The sequence below is a fragment of the Mustela lutreola genome, chromosome 17, assembly GCF_030435805.1.
Source record: "Mustela lutreola isolate mMusLut2 chromosome 17, mMusLut2.pri, whole genome shotgun sequence".
NCBI classification, from domain to species: domain Eukaryota; kingdom Metazoa; phylum Chordata; class Mammalia; order Carnivora; family Mustelidae; genus Mustela; species Mustela lutreola.
The window spans coordinates 14,631,591-14,647,378 of NC_081306.1; the positions used below are offsets into that span (position 1 = coordinate 14,631,591).

The following is a 15,788-nucleotide window of genomic DNA, read 5'->3' on the forward strand; positions in this document are numbered from 1 at the left end:
GCTCAGATGGCTGGGGCGCGGCCCAGCTGGACCTCAGAGGACAGAGATTGGGGTGTTGAGAGTTGAGTGAGGGAGCCCCGTTAGGACTTCACGGCACCCCCAGCTCGGAGGAGACGGTGAGCTCCCTGCGGTCACCTGCATGGGCTTGTGATGCCTGGAGAGGCTGTAGGTGGGCAGAGCAGAGGGGGGTATGGTCTGCAAAGAGGACCTGAGGCCTCAGTGGGGCTGGGAAGCTGCTTTGGGTGGTGCGCTTCCAGGCCCGCAAACAGTAGGGCCCCGGGGTGACGGGAAGCTCTTCGTGGAGAGGTGGTGTGCACAGCTGGGCGGCAGCCAGCCGAGCCCCGGGGGCAACAGCAGGACCCTTCCTGGCCCCAGGGCGCCGAGAGGAGAGCGTGCTGCTGCGGGCATGTGCCCACGGGCGGAAGGCTGAGGCGGAGGCCCTGCTCCTGGACGGCGGGCGGCCCGTGCAGCCCCTGGGACGCCTGAGCCTGCAGGCTGCCCCCCAGGTTCTCCGCCTGGCAGCGCATGGCTGCCCTGGAGCCCTGCTGGGCCGCGTGGAGGTGAGATAGCCTGGGGCTGGGGGGCGCTGTTCTCCCTGGGACAGAAGCCCCTGCACTAGGGGTGCCAGCCCTTGGAGTCCAGCAGGGCCCAGAGAACCAGAGGCAGCTCTGTGGCCTGCAAACACATCCTGGGGCCCTAGGGCTGGCACCAAGAACCTGTCGGCCCCTCCAGTTCCGTGAAGCACCACCCCCCAACCCCGGTGCCCCCAACCTGTCCCTCTCTGTCCACAGTCCAGGATCGCAGCCATTGGGGCCCGGGTGGGAGCCCGGCTGGAGAGGGAGATCCGAGGCCTGGATGCCTACATGGAGAGGTTCTGGCACCTGGTGGGTGGACCGCACTGGGGGCTCGGGGACACACTTGGAGAAGGGGAGGTGCTGTGGGGAGACGCCCTCTACTCACCAGGTAGGGGGCCCCAGATCCTTCTACCGATCCTGCCTCTATTTCCCTGCCCAGGTGCGGCCAGCGGGGCCCCCGGACAGCGCGGTGGGCCCCCTCCTGCGGTTGTCCCACGCGGGCCTGGGGGCCGTGGCGGCGAGTGGCCGGGCAGTGGCCACGGCGTGGGGCCAGAGCCAGGCCTGGCGGGTGCTGACACACCACGTGCCCCTCTACCTGGACAGGCTGCAGGCGGGGCTGGAGCAGCTGCAGAAGGAGCTAGAACGTGAGTGCGCGAGCGAGGGCCCCCCCGGGCGCCCCGCCCCGCCTGCACGGCCTCCAGGGCCTGCAGCCTTCCTCTTCCATCCGCTGCCTCCGCTCCTGGAGATCCCCAAGCTCATCTTCCTCATCCCCGCTGCCTTAGTTTTTTGGGGACTGGGATTTTTTCCCCCAGTTCCTGCCTGATTTCTTTTGGGTTTCAGCTTGCTTGCTGTTGGCCCCAGTGCTGGGCGACTCCACACCCCGTTTCTGGTTCTGGGGTTAGCACCCGCGTGGCTGTGTGGTTCGGGCTCCTGTTGTGGTTACTAAGTAGCCGCTGCCCCGAGCGTCCTCTGAGTGATGCTGGGAACCTCCGGCCTCCCCCCCGGGAGCACCAGGGCCGCCCGCGGGTCCTCCTCTCCCACCGGCTTCTGTCTCTGGGTCAGAATCCCCCCAGCCTCCCCCCAGCTCCCGTGGCTCGCTAGGGCTCAGTTCTCAGACTATCTTCACGCTTGCGGCTAGGATTAGTTACAGCGGGAGCCCACAGAGCAAGATCAGCAAAGGGAAGGGGTATAGAGGCCAAGGCCTGAGCAAGGGAGAAAAAGCAGGCCCAAGCTTCCGGAATCTTCTCTAGGGGAGGACACCCTCAATCTCCCCAGCACCCCACGGTGATGACAGGTGTTCACCACTGGTCTGCTGGGGAAGACCCTGCACTGAGGGTTTTCTTGGGGGCTGGGCATGTAGGAAGCCTCCCCTGGGTGAACCCCACCATTCCGGACTTGCGGGGAAAGGGAGGGTCGGGCACAAGCCACTTGTCCCTATGAAGGGGTGGTCCAGGGGGCTGGGGTCTGGGATCGTGGCATCGTGCCTGCCGCCTGGACCCTGGAGGTGGGGGCGTGGGGAGGGGGCTCACGGTGGGTGTTGGCCCCCCGTTGCAGGGCCCCTGGCCACGCTGAAGGACGCCTACCTGGAGGTGACGCCGCGGGCCCTGGATGAGGTGTGGCGGGAGCGGCTGGAGGGGGCCGTGCGGCTGTGGCAGGCCCTGGCACCCCGGCCCATCGGGGCAGCCGTGGAGCTGGTGAGGTGGGGTGAGGGGGTGGGATGTGGGCCGGCCCGCCGGGGCCAACCCTGATGGCTCCCCCTGCCCCCGCAGGCCGCCCGCCAGATGCTGTCGTGGGCCGAAGCCAGTCTGTCGCAGGCCCTGAGGAGGCTCTGTCGGCCCGTGCTGGCCCTGTACCGCTTCTCAGCCAGGTACCGCGGGGCCTGTCCCGCCTGCCTCCCTGCCTCAGGCCGGCCCCGGCTGGCAAGGGGTCACCACCGGGTGCTGGTGCTGAGGAAGAGCTGTGCCGGGCAGGGAGGCCTCGGAGCCACTTCTGGCCTCCTGGGGGAGGTGAAAGCCCTCCCCGCTGGCCCCCTGCACCCGCCTCCACCCACGGTCGAGGGCGGCCACCATTCCCCATCCCCCTCCAGCCCGAACATGTGCTGAGACCTCTTGGCTCCCTCACACCCCACGAGGTCGACCTAAGCCCCTGTTTTCCACCGAGTTTGAGGGTCCTCCCTTGATGGAGGAACTCCCAAGGTCCCCTTTGGCTCTGACCTCCCCTTTCTCCCATGCTTTTGCTGCCCTCATCCACCCAGATGGGTGCCTGCCCACCTCAGGGTTGCCCCAGACATGGCCCCGCAGCCCTGGGCGGCAGCACGCACGTTCCCACGCCCAGCAAGAGCTCAGGCACCTGTGTCCGGGCCCGGACCCTCCAGTGTGTCTTGCTCGTTCCTGAAGCACAGAGGGCTCGGGCCGGGGTCTCCAGCTCCTCTATGCTCCCCCCAGGGACTGTTCGGTGCTGGTGACTCTGCCACTGCTGCCCGCGGGGGACGAGCCCCTGGCCATGGCCCGGGTGACCAGCTACGTGGTGGAGAAGCTGCTGCGGCCGCTCAGAGAGCTGTCCAGGACTAACCTGCTGGCTGAGTACTACGGGCTCCGGCGACGCTGGCTGGAGAGCCCCCACGAATGTGAGTCTCGGGCCCCCCTCCTCCCCGGGGAAGGCCTGGGCCCTGTGCGACATGGCAGCGGGATGTGGCAGGAGCAGGCAGAGGGGGGGCTGGTCCTGGGTGGCCTCTGGAGCCTGAGCCCAGTACCAAAGGGCCCAGAGCTCCCTGGACTGCCCAAGGTCATCCTGGATGAGGCCTGGGCTGCAGCTCCGGGCTTCTGGCCAGAGTAGGAAAGCCTGAGCCGGAGGCCCAAGCCCAAAGTGGGCCAAGCAGCTTAGGGCTCGAGGCCAGGGCTTTGTCCCTCCCCCCGGACAAAGCTGGAGCCACAAAGGCAGACCTCCAATTGGAGCCGGAAGGCGGCTAATTGAGTCCAGACTCCGGGTCAGGCAGGGCCTGCTGCCACGGGCTGGGCCCGGACCAGATGCGGCTCCAGGGGCTTGGGGCCCCGAGGGAGTTTGCATCCAGCTCGTGCCCGAGTGGGGCCTGGGCGTGTCTTCCCCTCTCTCTGGGCCTTGGTTTCCCCTTTGTCCAAGGGAGGTGGCAACACAGCTCACCCGTCTGGGTCACAGACATGTGTGGTCTGTGAGTCGAGCTCCTTGATGCGGGGGTAGGTCTCAAGTCCATGGGCAGGGGTGGCCCTCAGGGCCTGGTAGGGCTGGGGGGTCAGCGTCCATGCGGGAATGCTGAGGCTCGGGGCACGCAGACCCTGTCTTAGAGTTAGGGGCTATGGTCTCTGTTAGGCAGCACGGTGAGCTCAGACCAGCTGGTCTTGGGGTTCCTTACATGTATCACCTTCGGCTCTGATTGCTGGTGAAGGGGTGTTCAGGACCCTCCTTGTGCGGCTGGGCCGGCCTCCAGCTCCCTGGCCTGGGACTGTGTCCACTAGTGCAGCCCTCAAGCCCCCAGCTCCGCCCATCCAGACGCGGCCCCACGTCACTGCTCAGCAGGGGAACGGGCCTCGTGGGTCACGCTGGCCCCTTGTCGGACCATCTTCTGCCCACCTTAAAGAGGGCAGAGCTAGGCCCCCTTACACTGGTACCTTCCTTACACTGGGTGGAGTCTTTAGCCATAGTTTTGTGCATTTTTTTTTTTACAGTGGTTGATTTTCAATTGCTTCACTGACCCATAATTCACATACAACACCATTTATTTGAAGCATGTAGTTCGGTGGCTTTGGGTATATTCACAAAGATACACACCCCCTCCTCCCCCCATAAATTGGAGAGCATTTTCATTACCTCATAAGCATCCTCAGTCCCTTAGCCGTCACCTTGGGCTCCGTGGATCTGCCTGTTCTGGATAAATGAAATCATAGATCAGCCCTTTCTTTCTTTTTATCATTGACATGGCTGGAGCTGGCTCAGCTCGGGGTGCTGGGCTGCGGGGTGGGTGGGGAGAAGACCTGGGGATAGATGCCCCTTCGCCCCAGTTGGGCGTCTAAGAGGACACTGGCCTGAGAGGCCCCGGACACCCTGGGGTTCCCCTGGGAAGAGGGCACGCAGAGGGCAGAGCTGACCCGTCTTACCTGTCCTGGGCTTGCTTCCTCCCAGACCACGCTGTGGTGGCCGGAGCCAGGCACGTGGTGACCTTCGATGGCCAGGTGTGGAGCCTGGGTGTGCGCTGTGGCCGTCTGCTGCTGGCCAAGGACTTTGCCCGTGACACGTTCTCGCTGACACTGAGCCGGGCCCCCTCAGGGCTCCTGTCCCTGTCTGTGGAGCTGAATCGCACCACCTTGGTCATCTACCCCAGCCTGCAGGTGAGCATGCGACCGGGTGAGGGGCAGGTGGCCCAGGCTGACGACACATTCCTGCCTCCACACACCTGTGTCCTGGGCCCCTGACCCTTCCCCCCCCCCCCGGCACCCCACATCGCCCACCACCTGTCCGCTCTGCCCCGTCCGGCCCCCAGACCTACAGGCTCCACGACTCCTCCCGGCCGACACAGAGCTGTCCGCGTGTGGATCCGCCTCCCGCCAAGACGAGGACGGATGTCCCCCGGATTGAGCTGAGCAGTGAGGATGGCGTCTCTGTCACCTGTGACGTCCGAGCCGGCCTCTGCAGCCTGACTCTGGGCCTCTGGCTCCACGGTGGGTCTGGGCCCCGGGGGGCAGCCTCCAAGCCGGTGCTGCTGGCCGTGCTGAGGCCACAGTCAGCTTCCAGGGCTGAGGCCAGCAGAGCCCTGGCGAGGGGTGCTTTTGAGGGGCGGTGGGTAGGACACCCACGGACTCCCTCCCCCTGCCGCTGCTCCTTAGGGCTTACAACCTAAGCAGGCAGGAGAACAGTCTGAAGGACTCAGGTGGGAAGGGGGTCCCAGGGCGCTGGCCCCTGCTGGATCGTGCCAGTGCGGTCACCGTCTCCACTGCTCGGCTCTGTGCCCACCGGCCTCGACCCTGCCTCTCTAGTCCCATGACTGCCTCCTTCTCTCCTCCCCACTGTGGGCTGTAGTAGGTGTGACCTGACTGAGGTCAATGTACTGGCCCCCGTTCCCATGGCCAGGAAAGGAGCCCAGTGCTCCCTGGCCCCATGTTCTGCCCCCTTTCGAGAAGGTTCCCCTCGGGGTTGAGGGCAGCTCCCGCATGCCCCCTCGATCAGGTTAGACAGCTTTCCTGCTGGCCCAGGCTACTCAGGATGAGGATGGCGGGCAGGAGCAAGGTCCAGATGGGGCACAGACGCTTTCCTCCCTTCTCCTCTCCCTCGAAGGGAGAGTCAGAGCCCCGGTGGTGGTGTGGGCATCAGGGGTGGAGAGCGGGGCAACCCTGGAACCTGGTACAGGACAGACTCCCCCATGGCCCCCTTGCAACAGGGGTGTCTGCTGGCCTTCTGGGCACCAATGACAATGAGGCGGCCAATGAGCGGACACTGCCGGACGGCACAGTGGCTCACAGCCTGGAGGAGCTCGCCCTGGCCTGGCAGGTGAGCTGGTGCAGCAGCCCCTCCCCCCGCAGGCTCGTGCATCCCAGGGGTGCTGAGGGTAGAGAATGGCTGGGGGCAGGCATACTCTGGAGACAACGTCCCAGGCCGAGTGGGGTGGTCATTGCCTCTGAAGACTAATGCACCTGCTCTAGCTGCCCAAGAAGATGGAGGTCCAGGCAGGAGGCCTGAGTCTGGGCTTTGCCTCTCCAGGTGGGTGGTGACTGCAAGGCCATGGAAAAAACTCAGGAGTGCCTCGGCCGGAGCCCCACCTGCTGGGCCTTCTTCCAGGACCCCCATTCCTGCCTGGGGAACTGCTTCAGGGTGGTGAGTGTCACGCGGGGTCCGGCCCCCAGCAGAAACCATGCAGCAGGTAGACCAGGAGACCAAAAGTGGTCCCGATCTCGCCTCCGCCCCTCCCCTGAGCTACTCCCAAGGGTGCAGCAGGCAAGGACCGTGACTCTGGGTGCTGGCTTTCAGGTGGACCCCGTGCCATTCCTGAGCCTGTGCGTCCAGGACGCCTGTGGCCCTCAGGAGCTCCACCTGGCCTGTAACCTGGCGGCTGCCTACGTCCACTTGTGTGCCCGGGCCTTCGTGCCCCTGGACCCTCCTCCACAGTGCGGTAAGCCGCCCCAGCCCTCCGTGCGGCCAACCCCTGCCTTCCCTCCTAGAGGGAAAACTAGTTACTGTCTCTTAGTTCACGGCCTGACAACAGAGTGCCTGTCCGCCCGGCAGGAGCTGAGAGTTACAACAAAGTGTTGTGCAAAGGAGCACTTACTGGGAAGGAGAGGCCCCAAGAATGCCCTGCCCAAGCCAAGTCCAGTGAGTCCCGGGAGCTGACAGAGGAGACAGTAGCGTAGACAATGATAACCTCACCTCCCCAAACCGCAAAGCCACAGATCTGCCACTCAGGGGTTTGAATGTTCAGTCTCTCCAAGATCTGGAAAGCCCTGCGGCAGCCGCTGTTGGGCAAGATTCCGATTCCCACAGCTAAAGCCCCACAGCTCGGGGATGGAAGTCAGCACGTGCACCACAGAGCAGGAGTAAAGGAAACATTATTCATGACACGCGGGAAAGAAGCGTCAGGCAGCTGTATTCAGGGGACTATTGGAGCGGGACAGGAACCACTGCACGGGGGCCTGACCATAGAGGGGAGAGAGATCAGGCTCTGGTTACAACAGGGAAAAGTGGGGTCTGAGAGTCAAGGAGCAGGGCCCGGGTGGGGGTGGGGGTGGATGCAAAATTACCAAGAGGAACCATCGGGGACAGTGAAGTTCTGCGAACCCACCCTGCCAGGAACTTGCTAGAGGCAGTCCCGGCCGATCGGAGGAACCCTGTCAGATGGCGAGGGGACCCGTCATCCTGGCTTAACTGACCTAGCAGAATGCTTGCTAGACCTGGCCCAGGGTCTAGCAACCCCTAAAGAAGACCTCACTGAGATTTCCACAGAGCCCAAGTAGAGTCTGGTCAGACAACGACTCTTACCCATGCCGTAAGACCTTCAGATGCTAGAATTTAAAACTATTAAATACATATATTAACTGAAATTTAAAACTTAACACTCTCTGAGCCACCCAGGCACCCCAAATCTGTTAAGTGTCTGACTCCTGATTTTAGCTCAGGTCATGATCTCAGGGTCGTGGGGTCAGGCCCCATGTCTGGCTCTGCACTAAGCGTGGAGCCTGCTTAACATTCTCTCTCTCCCTCCCGCCAGATCACGTGCCCTCTCTCAAAAAATAAATACTTAAAGAAAAAAAAGTCAATGAACAAAAAAATATAAAACAGTCTCGCAGAAAGTAAAGAGGTTTGAGAGCTGGAATTCCCTGGATTCCAGAAGCACAAGGTATCCCCCCCCCCCCTCTTATTAAGGCACATCAGTGTGGATCTTTGAAGGAACAAGTAGACGACCAGTGTCCCACCAGCAAGGACCAAACGTGGTAGAATATACACCTTTAAAGGACTAAAAGAACAACTGCCTCATTGGATTTGAAGCCCAGCTCAACTCTGACCCGAGTTATCTGCAAATGTCCTCCCCGCGGATGGACACTCCCCCTCACCATCCGTGGCTGCCTCTGTGTTGCAACAGCAGAGTGCTGGCAACGACTGTCCAGTCTGAAGTGTCTACTGTCCGTTAGGGAAAGTGTCGGCTGGTCCTCCGTGTGAACCAGGGGACGCAGGAGGGAGAAATTAATGGAAGGAACAAGAAGTCGAAACTACAGATCAGCGGCGATTTTGAAAAGCCACTCGCCACCTTCGCGGATCAATTTCCAGACGCAGGTTAAAATCCGGTGATTGGAGAAAGAATGTTTAACCTCCAGAGTCTCCTAGCCCTTCAGTCAGCTGAGCCTAGAGGCTAAATGTTCCTCTAAAAACCATCAGGGAAAGCTGAGAGAAGAGGACACCAAAAAATAGATTTCATCAAGGTTAAAATTATTCTGTGAAAGATCTTCTTTTAAGACTGTGGAAAGACAAAAAAAAATACAAGGCTTCTATCTGACACAAGACTCCTATCTTCTATGTAAACTCAAATGTAACAGTTGAGAAACCAAAAAACAAAATGGAAAATGGGCAAAACCCCTGGAGACGTTTCACTTAAGAGGACATACGAGTGGCACACACAAAAAATGAGGAACAGCTCCAACCCTCAGGGACATGAGACCACTACATACCGACCAGGACAGTTAAAAAAAAAAAAAAAAAAAAAAACACACCAAATACTGGCAAAAACGTGGAGAAGCTGGTTCTTGTGTGTACTGCTGGCGGGAGAATGGGAAACGGTACAGTCACTCTGGAAAAAGGCTAAGCACACGCTGACCGGTTGTTCCAGCAAGTGCATTCCTAGACCTTCGCCCCAGAGAAATTAAGAAACGTGCTTCGGGCAAAAGCCTGTATGTGAGTATTCGAACACAGTATTTTAATAGCCCAGAACTTGAAACAACCAGAAGAGCCTACTTTTGGTACGACCCTCTTCCCTGGGATTCTACTCAGCAATGAAAAGGCGCATCCATTTTAAAAAAAATTTGACAGAGAGCACGCACAGCAGGCAGAGAGAGAGAGAGAGAGAGAGAGAGAGGAGGCGGCTCCTCGTGGAGCAGGGAGCCCGATGCGGGGCTTGATCCCAGGACCCGGAGATCGTGACCTGAGCCAAAGGCAGATGCCCAACGACTGAGCCACCCAGGCGCCCCAGAAAGGAACACACTCCTGACACAGGCAACAACTCAGATGAATCTTGAGAGCATTACGTTGAATCAATAGAAAGCCAGACTCAGAAGGTCACATGTTATCAGATTTTGTTTTTATAACAATCTGAAAATGACCAGTTATAAAGATGGAGAGTAAGTTAGTGGCTGCGGGGGGTCAGGGGTGGTGGGGGAAGGAGCGGTCGTGGCCACTGCCCTGCGGTGGCACAAGGGAGATGTGTGTGTGGGTAGAAACAATTCCGGCTTCTGATTAGAAGTCGTAACACAAGTCCGCGCCTGGGATGAGATGTCAGAACGACATATATGCATTTCTACCAACGTCCGTTTCTGGGTTTTGATGTGGTACTATAATAACAGAAGATGTGACCATGGGGAGGAACTGGGAGATACACAGGCTCTGTACTTCCTACCGTTGAACTTCCTGCAAATGTAGCATTATTTCAAAACAAGAAGTTGTAACTGTGACACACCAGGACCAGATTGCAACAGGCAAGTCGTAACCATTGACCATCCCTGTTCCAGAAGAGAAAAAGAAAACCTTTCTCTTCACATTTTGATGAAGTAGGAATATAGGAAGAATATAGGAAGAAGCCCAACGGTGCCCTTGAGTACAGAGGTCACTTATACAGCAATAAGCCAAATTCAACAATCTGTGGGATCCGAGGGACATACTGACGAAGGGAGATCAGGCAGAAGGCTTCCGGTGGGCTAGCTAATAATGCGTTGGAAATACCTTGATCAAAATCCAGAGAAGGGCAAGTGACATTGGCAAGATGGCAGGCCCAGAAGCCCAGACCCTCGCTCCTTGGAAATACCAAATGTATAATAAAATGGACCACAGTACTCTGTGACAACTCGAAGAGCAGCAGCAGCCTCCAAATGGGTACCCAACCAGAAGGCTGAGCACAAGACGGTAGGGAGCCCTGGGGTGGTTTCTGCTTGCCTGTTCCAGTATGGTTTCAAGCCCATTCCTGACTCCGTCCTCAGGGTGGAAGGAAAAATGTGGAACTTGGCTTTCGATGTCTGGATGCACCTGGGGGCTGCCAGAGGGCTTGGGGTGCTGGTGAGAATGGTGGCAGAGTCTGGATGTCGGGATGGAAGTTGCTAAAAGCAGTTACGGGTACCTGTCCGTGCCAGAGGGGGCTTCAAGGAGTCTGCAGAACCCCAGGGGGCTAGGGGCGAGATCACGGCTAGAGGAATGCAATGCTGTATCCAAACCCATTAGAAGCAGGGGTGAGGCTCCGAGGGAAATTAAGGTATATAAAAGCAACTGGGTGTTCTGGGGGTGTGGAATTAAAGCACACACACAGGCCCAGGGAAGACACAGCCCTTGCAAGAGTCCTGTGCCTTTCCCCTGGGCTGATCCATGAAAGTCTTCCCCTGGGAAGACTTGGAGAGGTGGCGGTCTTTTTAAACGCCCAGTTTTCAACCAAAGATGATCAAACATACAAAGCAGCCCGGAAGGAGGGCCCACTCAAAGGAGTACAGCAAACCTCCAGAAACCAACATCCAGGGTACAGAGGCCTCTCGGACTTTCATGACAGACACTTTAAAACCACCCTCCGAAATACCCTCCATCACCTGAAGGAGAAGGCAGGCGGACAGCTAAACGCTGCGAAGAAAACCACGTACGAGCAGGAGACTTTCAACAAAGAGAAACTGTGATCACCAAATTCTGGAGGTGAAAAGTCCAGGAACGGACTTCATGCCGACTGCGGACGACTGGCTTTTGATCTGAGGACACACACAGGTTGAAAGCCGAAGAATGGAAAGAGATCTTCTCTCCAAAGAGTAACCAGGAGAGAGCACGGGGGGCTGTGCCGATATCGGAAACACCAGATTTAAGATAAAAAAAAAAAAAAACAAAACTGTTAAAAGGGACAGGAAAGGACATTATGTGATAATAAAGGGGTCAATTCTCCAAGAACAACAATTTTAAGTATAAATGCATCAGGCGGGGCGGGGCGCCTGGGTGGCTCAGTGGGTTAAGGCCTCTGCTTTCGGCTTGGGTCATGATCCCAGGGTTCTGGGATGGAGCCCCACATTGGGCTCTCTGCTCAGCAAGGAGCCTGCTTTCCTTCCTCTCTCTCTGCCTGCCTCTCTGTCTACCTGTGATCTCTGTCTGTCAAATAAATTAAAAAAAAAAAAAAAAAGATTTAAATGCATCAGGCATCCGAGCTTCTCAGTATCAGAAGCAAAGAGGGACAGAATCGAAGGGGGAAAAAGAGTTCTCCACTGAGGGCACCTGGGGGGCGCAGTTGGTGAAGCATCTGCCTTTGGTTCACGATCTCAGGGTCCTGGGATGGAGCCACGCATCGGGCTCTCTTCTCGGTGGGGAGTCTGCTTCTCCTGTCTCTCTCCCCCAGTCATGTTCTCTCTCTCAAATAAATCAAATCTTAAAAAAAAAAAATAGTTCCACATTGAGACCTTCAGCCCATCCAACCCCCCCACCCCCCCACCCACTTTCAACCATGGATGGAACCAGAAAGATGACCACGAAATGAATGGAGAACCTGAGCAGCACGGCAGGTCAACGGGACCTAAAAACACACACCGCCTCCACCCAACAGCCACAGAATATGTAGTTTTCTCAAGTACACATAGAACATTCTCCTGAACAGACCATATGTTACACCACAAAATAAGTTTTTTTTATTAAGGTTTATGTATTCATTTGACAGAGCACAAGCAGGGGGAGCAGCGGAGGGAGAGGGAAAAGCAGGGAGCCCGACGTGAGGTTTGATCCCCAGAGCCCTGAGATCATGACCTGAGCCGAAGGCAGATGCTCAACCAATGCCCCCACAAAATAAGCCTTAATAAATTTTTGAAAACTGAGATCCTAGAAACTTGCAACTAGAAATCAGTAGCAAGTGGAAGATGGGAAAAATCAGAAATTGTGCAAAATTAAACAACATACTCTTGACCAATGGGTCAAAGAAATCACAGGGTAAATAAGCAAATATCTTGAAAGCATGATGAAATGGAAAAAAAAAAAAAAAAAGCCCAAACCAAGATATTTAGAGAAAGCAATGCCAAGAAGGAAATTTATATTCTTTTCCTGTAAATACTTACATGAGAAAAGATCTCAGATCAACAACCTAACTTTAACACCTTAACAAATTAAAACAAAAAAAGTGAACCCAAAACTAGTAGGAGGAAATCACACAGATTCAGAGACGATCAGTAATTTCTTTTTTCAGACAAATAAAACTGGCAAAACTTAGCTAGATTGGCGAATTTAAAAAAAAAAAAAAAAAGGATTCACCTAAAATCAGAAATGAAATAGAAGAAATTGCAGCCAATTTTTACAAAAATAAAAAGGACTGGGGCGCCTGGGTGGTTCATATGGTTCATCATCTGCTTTTGGCTCAGGTCATGATCCCAGGGTCCTGGGATCGAGCCCCATATCTGACTCCCTTCCCAGCAGGGAGCCTGCTTTTCCCTCTCCCTCTACTGCTCCCCCTGCTGTGCTCTCTCCCTCTATTAAGTAAATAAAATCTTTTAAAAACTAAAAATAGAGGTGCCTGGGGGGTTCAGTTTGTTAATTGACTGCCTTTGGCTCCGGTCATGATCCCAGAGTCCTGGGGTTGAGTCCCACATTGGGCTCTGGCTTGGTGCAGAGCCTGCTTCTCGTTCTTCCTTCCCACTCTCGTGCTGTTTCTCTGTCTCAAATAACTAAATAAAATCTTTAAAAAAGATTTTAGAAGTACTATGAACAACTGTATGACAAATGGACAACCTAAATGAAATGGTTAAATTCCTAGAAACCTGTAACTTGCCAGGACTGAATCGTGAAGGAGTAGAAATCCAAACAGCCCTGTAAGTAGTGAGAGGATTCAAACAGTAACTAAAAACGTCCTCACAAAGGAGGAAAAAGAAAGAAAGAAAAAAATCCCAGTCTTCACTAGTGAAGTCTCCCAAGCATTTAAGGAATGAAAAGCAATCCTCCTCAAACGCTTACAAAACATGAAAGAGGAAACATGTCCAGATCCCTATGAGGCCAGAATTCCCGCCATACCAAAGCCAGAGAAAGATACTTCGAGAAGAAAAAAAACAAACTAGAGACCAAGATCTCTGATAAATATGATAATATAGATGCAAAATCCTAAAGAGGAACAAAGACAAAGAAGAGTACTAGCCAACAGAAGTCAAGAGAGCATGGCGGGGGGGGGGGGTGGGTATACACCACAACCAAGTGCGATTTATTCCTGAAATGCAAGGGTGGGTAGACATAGGAAAATTAATAGTGTATAACCCATTCCCAGAATGAAGGTCAAAAACCACATGCTTGTCTCCGTTGATGCAAAGAAAACATCTGGACAAAAATTCAGTATCCTTTCATGATGAAAACACTCAGCAAACAGACTAGAAGGAAACCAACTAATAAAAGGCACGCTCGAGAAGCCCACAGATAACATATCCGATGGTAAGAAGCTGAAGGCTTTTACTCTGAGATCAGAACTAAGACAGGGACGGCTATGTCTTCTATTACGTGCAGCATTAAGAGTGCTAGCCAGAGTGATTAGTCCAGGAAAAAAAATTAAGGCATCCAAATTGATAAGAAATTCTGTTAATTACTGTCTCTTCTCAGACAAAACGAACATGTAAATAGACACAAAACCTATGTCCCTGCAGAAAACCCTAAAGATGACACACATACATCCTCCATTAGAATAAATTTGCCAAAGTCGCAGAATATAAAATCAACACAAAAACTGCAACATCAATACAAAAACTTGCATTTCTATACACTAACCTAACGGAAGTGAGGAGAGTAAGTTTCATTTACGTTAGTATTCAAAGAGATAAAATACTTGGAATAAACTTAACCAAGAAGCTGAAAGACCCATATACGACCAACTATGAAACATTGCTGAAAGAAGATACAAAGAAATGGGAAAATATCCCATATTGATAGATTGGAATACTTAGTATCATTAGGATGTCAGTACTACCCAGGGATCTATGGACTTAAAGGAAACCCCATCAAAATCCCAATAGCCCTTTCCTACAGATAGTGAAAAAAGAAAAATTGGGGCACCTGGGTGGCTCAGTTGTTAAGCATCTGCCTTCGGCTCAGGTCATGATCCCAGGGTCCTGGGATCGAGCCCCGCATCGGGCTCCCTGTCCAGCCGGGAAGCCTGCTTCTCCCTCTCCCACTCCCCCCGCTTGAGCTCCCTCTCTTGCTGTCTCTCTGTCAAATAAATAAAATCTTTTTTAAAAAAAATCCAACCTAAAAATCATATGGATTCTCAAGGCCCCCCAAATAGCCAAAGCAATCTTAAAAAAGAGCAAAGAGGTTTTACACTTCCTGGTATCGAACTTATAACAAACTCCTAACAAAGCTGCAGCAATCAAAGCACTATGGTACTAACACAAGATATACAGACCAGGGGGACAGAATAGAGAGCCCAGAAGTGAAGTAAACCCTTGTGACTTCTCACAAGATTGGCAAGACCATACAATGGACAAAGCACAGTATTTCCATCAAATAGTGGGGAAGCAGGGCGGGGAGGATGGGTGTCTACATCCCAAAGGATGACCTTGGACCCTTACTTTATACCACATATGAACACTTGCTCAAAATGGATTAGATGTCGGGGCGCCTGGGTGGCTCAGTGGGTTAAGCCTCTTCCTTCACCTCAGGTCATGATCTCAGGGTCCTGGGATCGAGCCCCGCATCGGGCTCTCTGCTCAGCAGGGAGACTGCTTCCCTTCCTCTCTCTCTGCCTGCCTCTCTGCCTACTTGTGATCTCTGTCAAATAAATAAAATCTTTTAAAAAATGGATCAGATGTCTAAATATAAAAACTGAAAGCTAAAGCCCTCAGAATATAGGGGAAAGGCTTCATGACATTGGCTCTGATGGAGTCCTTAGAGAGGCACCAAGGGCCCAGTCATCTGAAGACAGACAAACTGCACTTCATCAGGTGTAGACACTTATGTGCACAAAAGGACAATCGACAGAGTATAAAAGCAGCCTATGGGATGGGAGAAAATCTTTGCAAATTTTATCTGATGACGGGTAAATACTCTGAATATATAACGAACTCCTGCAAACTCACCACCAACAGAACAACCTGATTAAGAAATGGTCGAAGGCGGGGCATGTGACCCTTGATCTTGGAGTCATGAGTTTGAGCCCCACATGGGGGATTAACTAAAAATAAATTTGCAAATGTTAGAGAAAATGGTCCAAGGACCGAAATAGACATTTCTCCAAAGATGACATTTCTCCAAAGATGACAGGCATGTGAGATGTTCAGTATCGCCCATCGTCAGGGGAATGTGAGTCAAAACCACAACGACCTAGCTCCTCCCACCCACCAGAAGAGCTTCTGTAAGAAAGAAAAAATTAGGAAATAAGTGTTAGCAACGATGAGGGAAAAAATTAGAACTCTTGTGTACTGTGGATGGAAATGCAAAAAAAATAAATAAAAAATAAAGACACAGCCATTCTGGAAAACATGATGATGGTTCCTTAAAAAATTAAACACAGAA

At 54.2% G+C, this 15,788-nt stretch overlaps 1 protein-coding gene across 1 annotated transcript in view; it reads left to right on the forward strand.

Moving 5' to 3' along the window:
- Window positions 1-15,075, forward strand: part of LOC131820035 (uncharacterized) — a 121,536-nt gene extending 106,461 nt beyond the window's left edge. The window contains exons 57-68 of the mRNA XM_059155518.1: window positions 376-560; window positions 792-884; window positions 1,015-1,219; window positions 2,130-2,269; window positions 2,345-2,442; window positions 3,020-3,201; window positions 4,731-4,936; window positions 5,089-5,266; window positions 5,983-6,092; window positions 6,303-6,416; window positions 6,570-6,711; window positions 7,804-15,075. Of these exons, the coding sequence (XP_059011501.1) occupies window positions 376-560; window positions 792-884; window positions 1,015-1,219; window positions 2,130-2,269; window positions 2,345-2,442; window positions 3,020-3,201; window positions 4,731-4,936; window positions 5,089-5,266; window positions 5,983-6,092; window positions 6,303-6,416; window positions 6,570-6,711; window positions 7,804-7,829 (1,679 nt within the window). The 3' untranslated portion in view covers window positions 7,830-15,075. The remainder of the gene's footprint in view (window positions 1-375; window positions 561-791; window positions 885-1,014; window positions 1,220-2,129; window positions 2,270-2,344; window positions 2,443-3,019; window positions 3,202-4,730; window positions 4,937-5,088; window positions 5,267-5,982; window positions 6,093-6,302; window positions 6,417-6,569; window positions 6,712-7,803) is intronic.
- The last annotated feature ends 713 nt before the right edge of the window (window positions 15,076-15,788 follow it).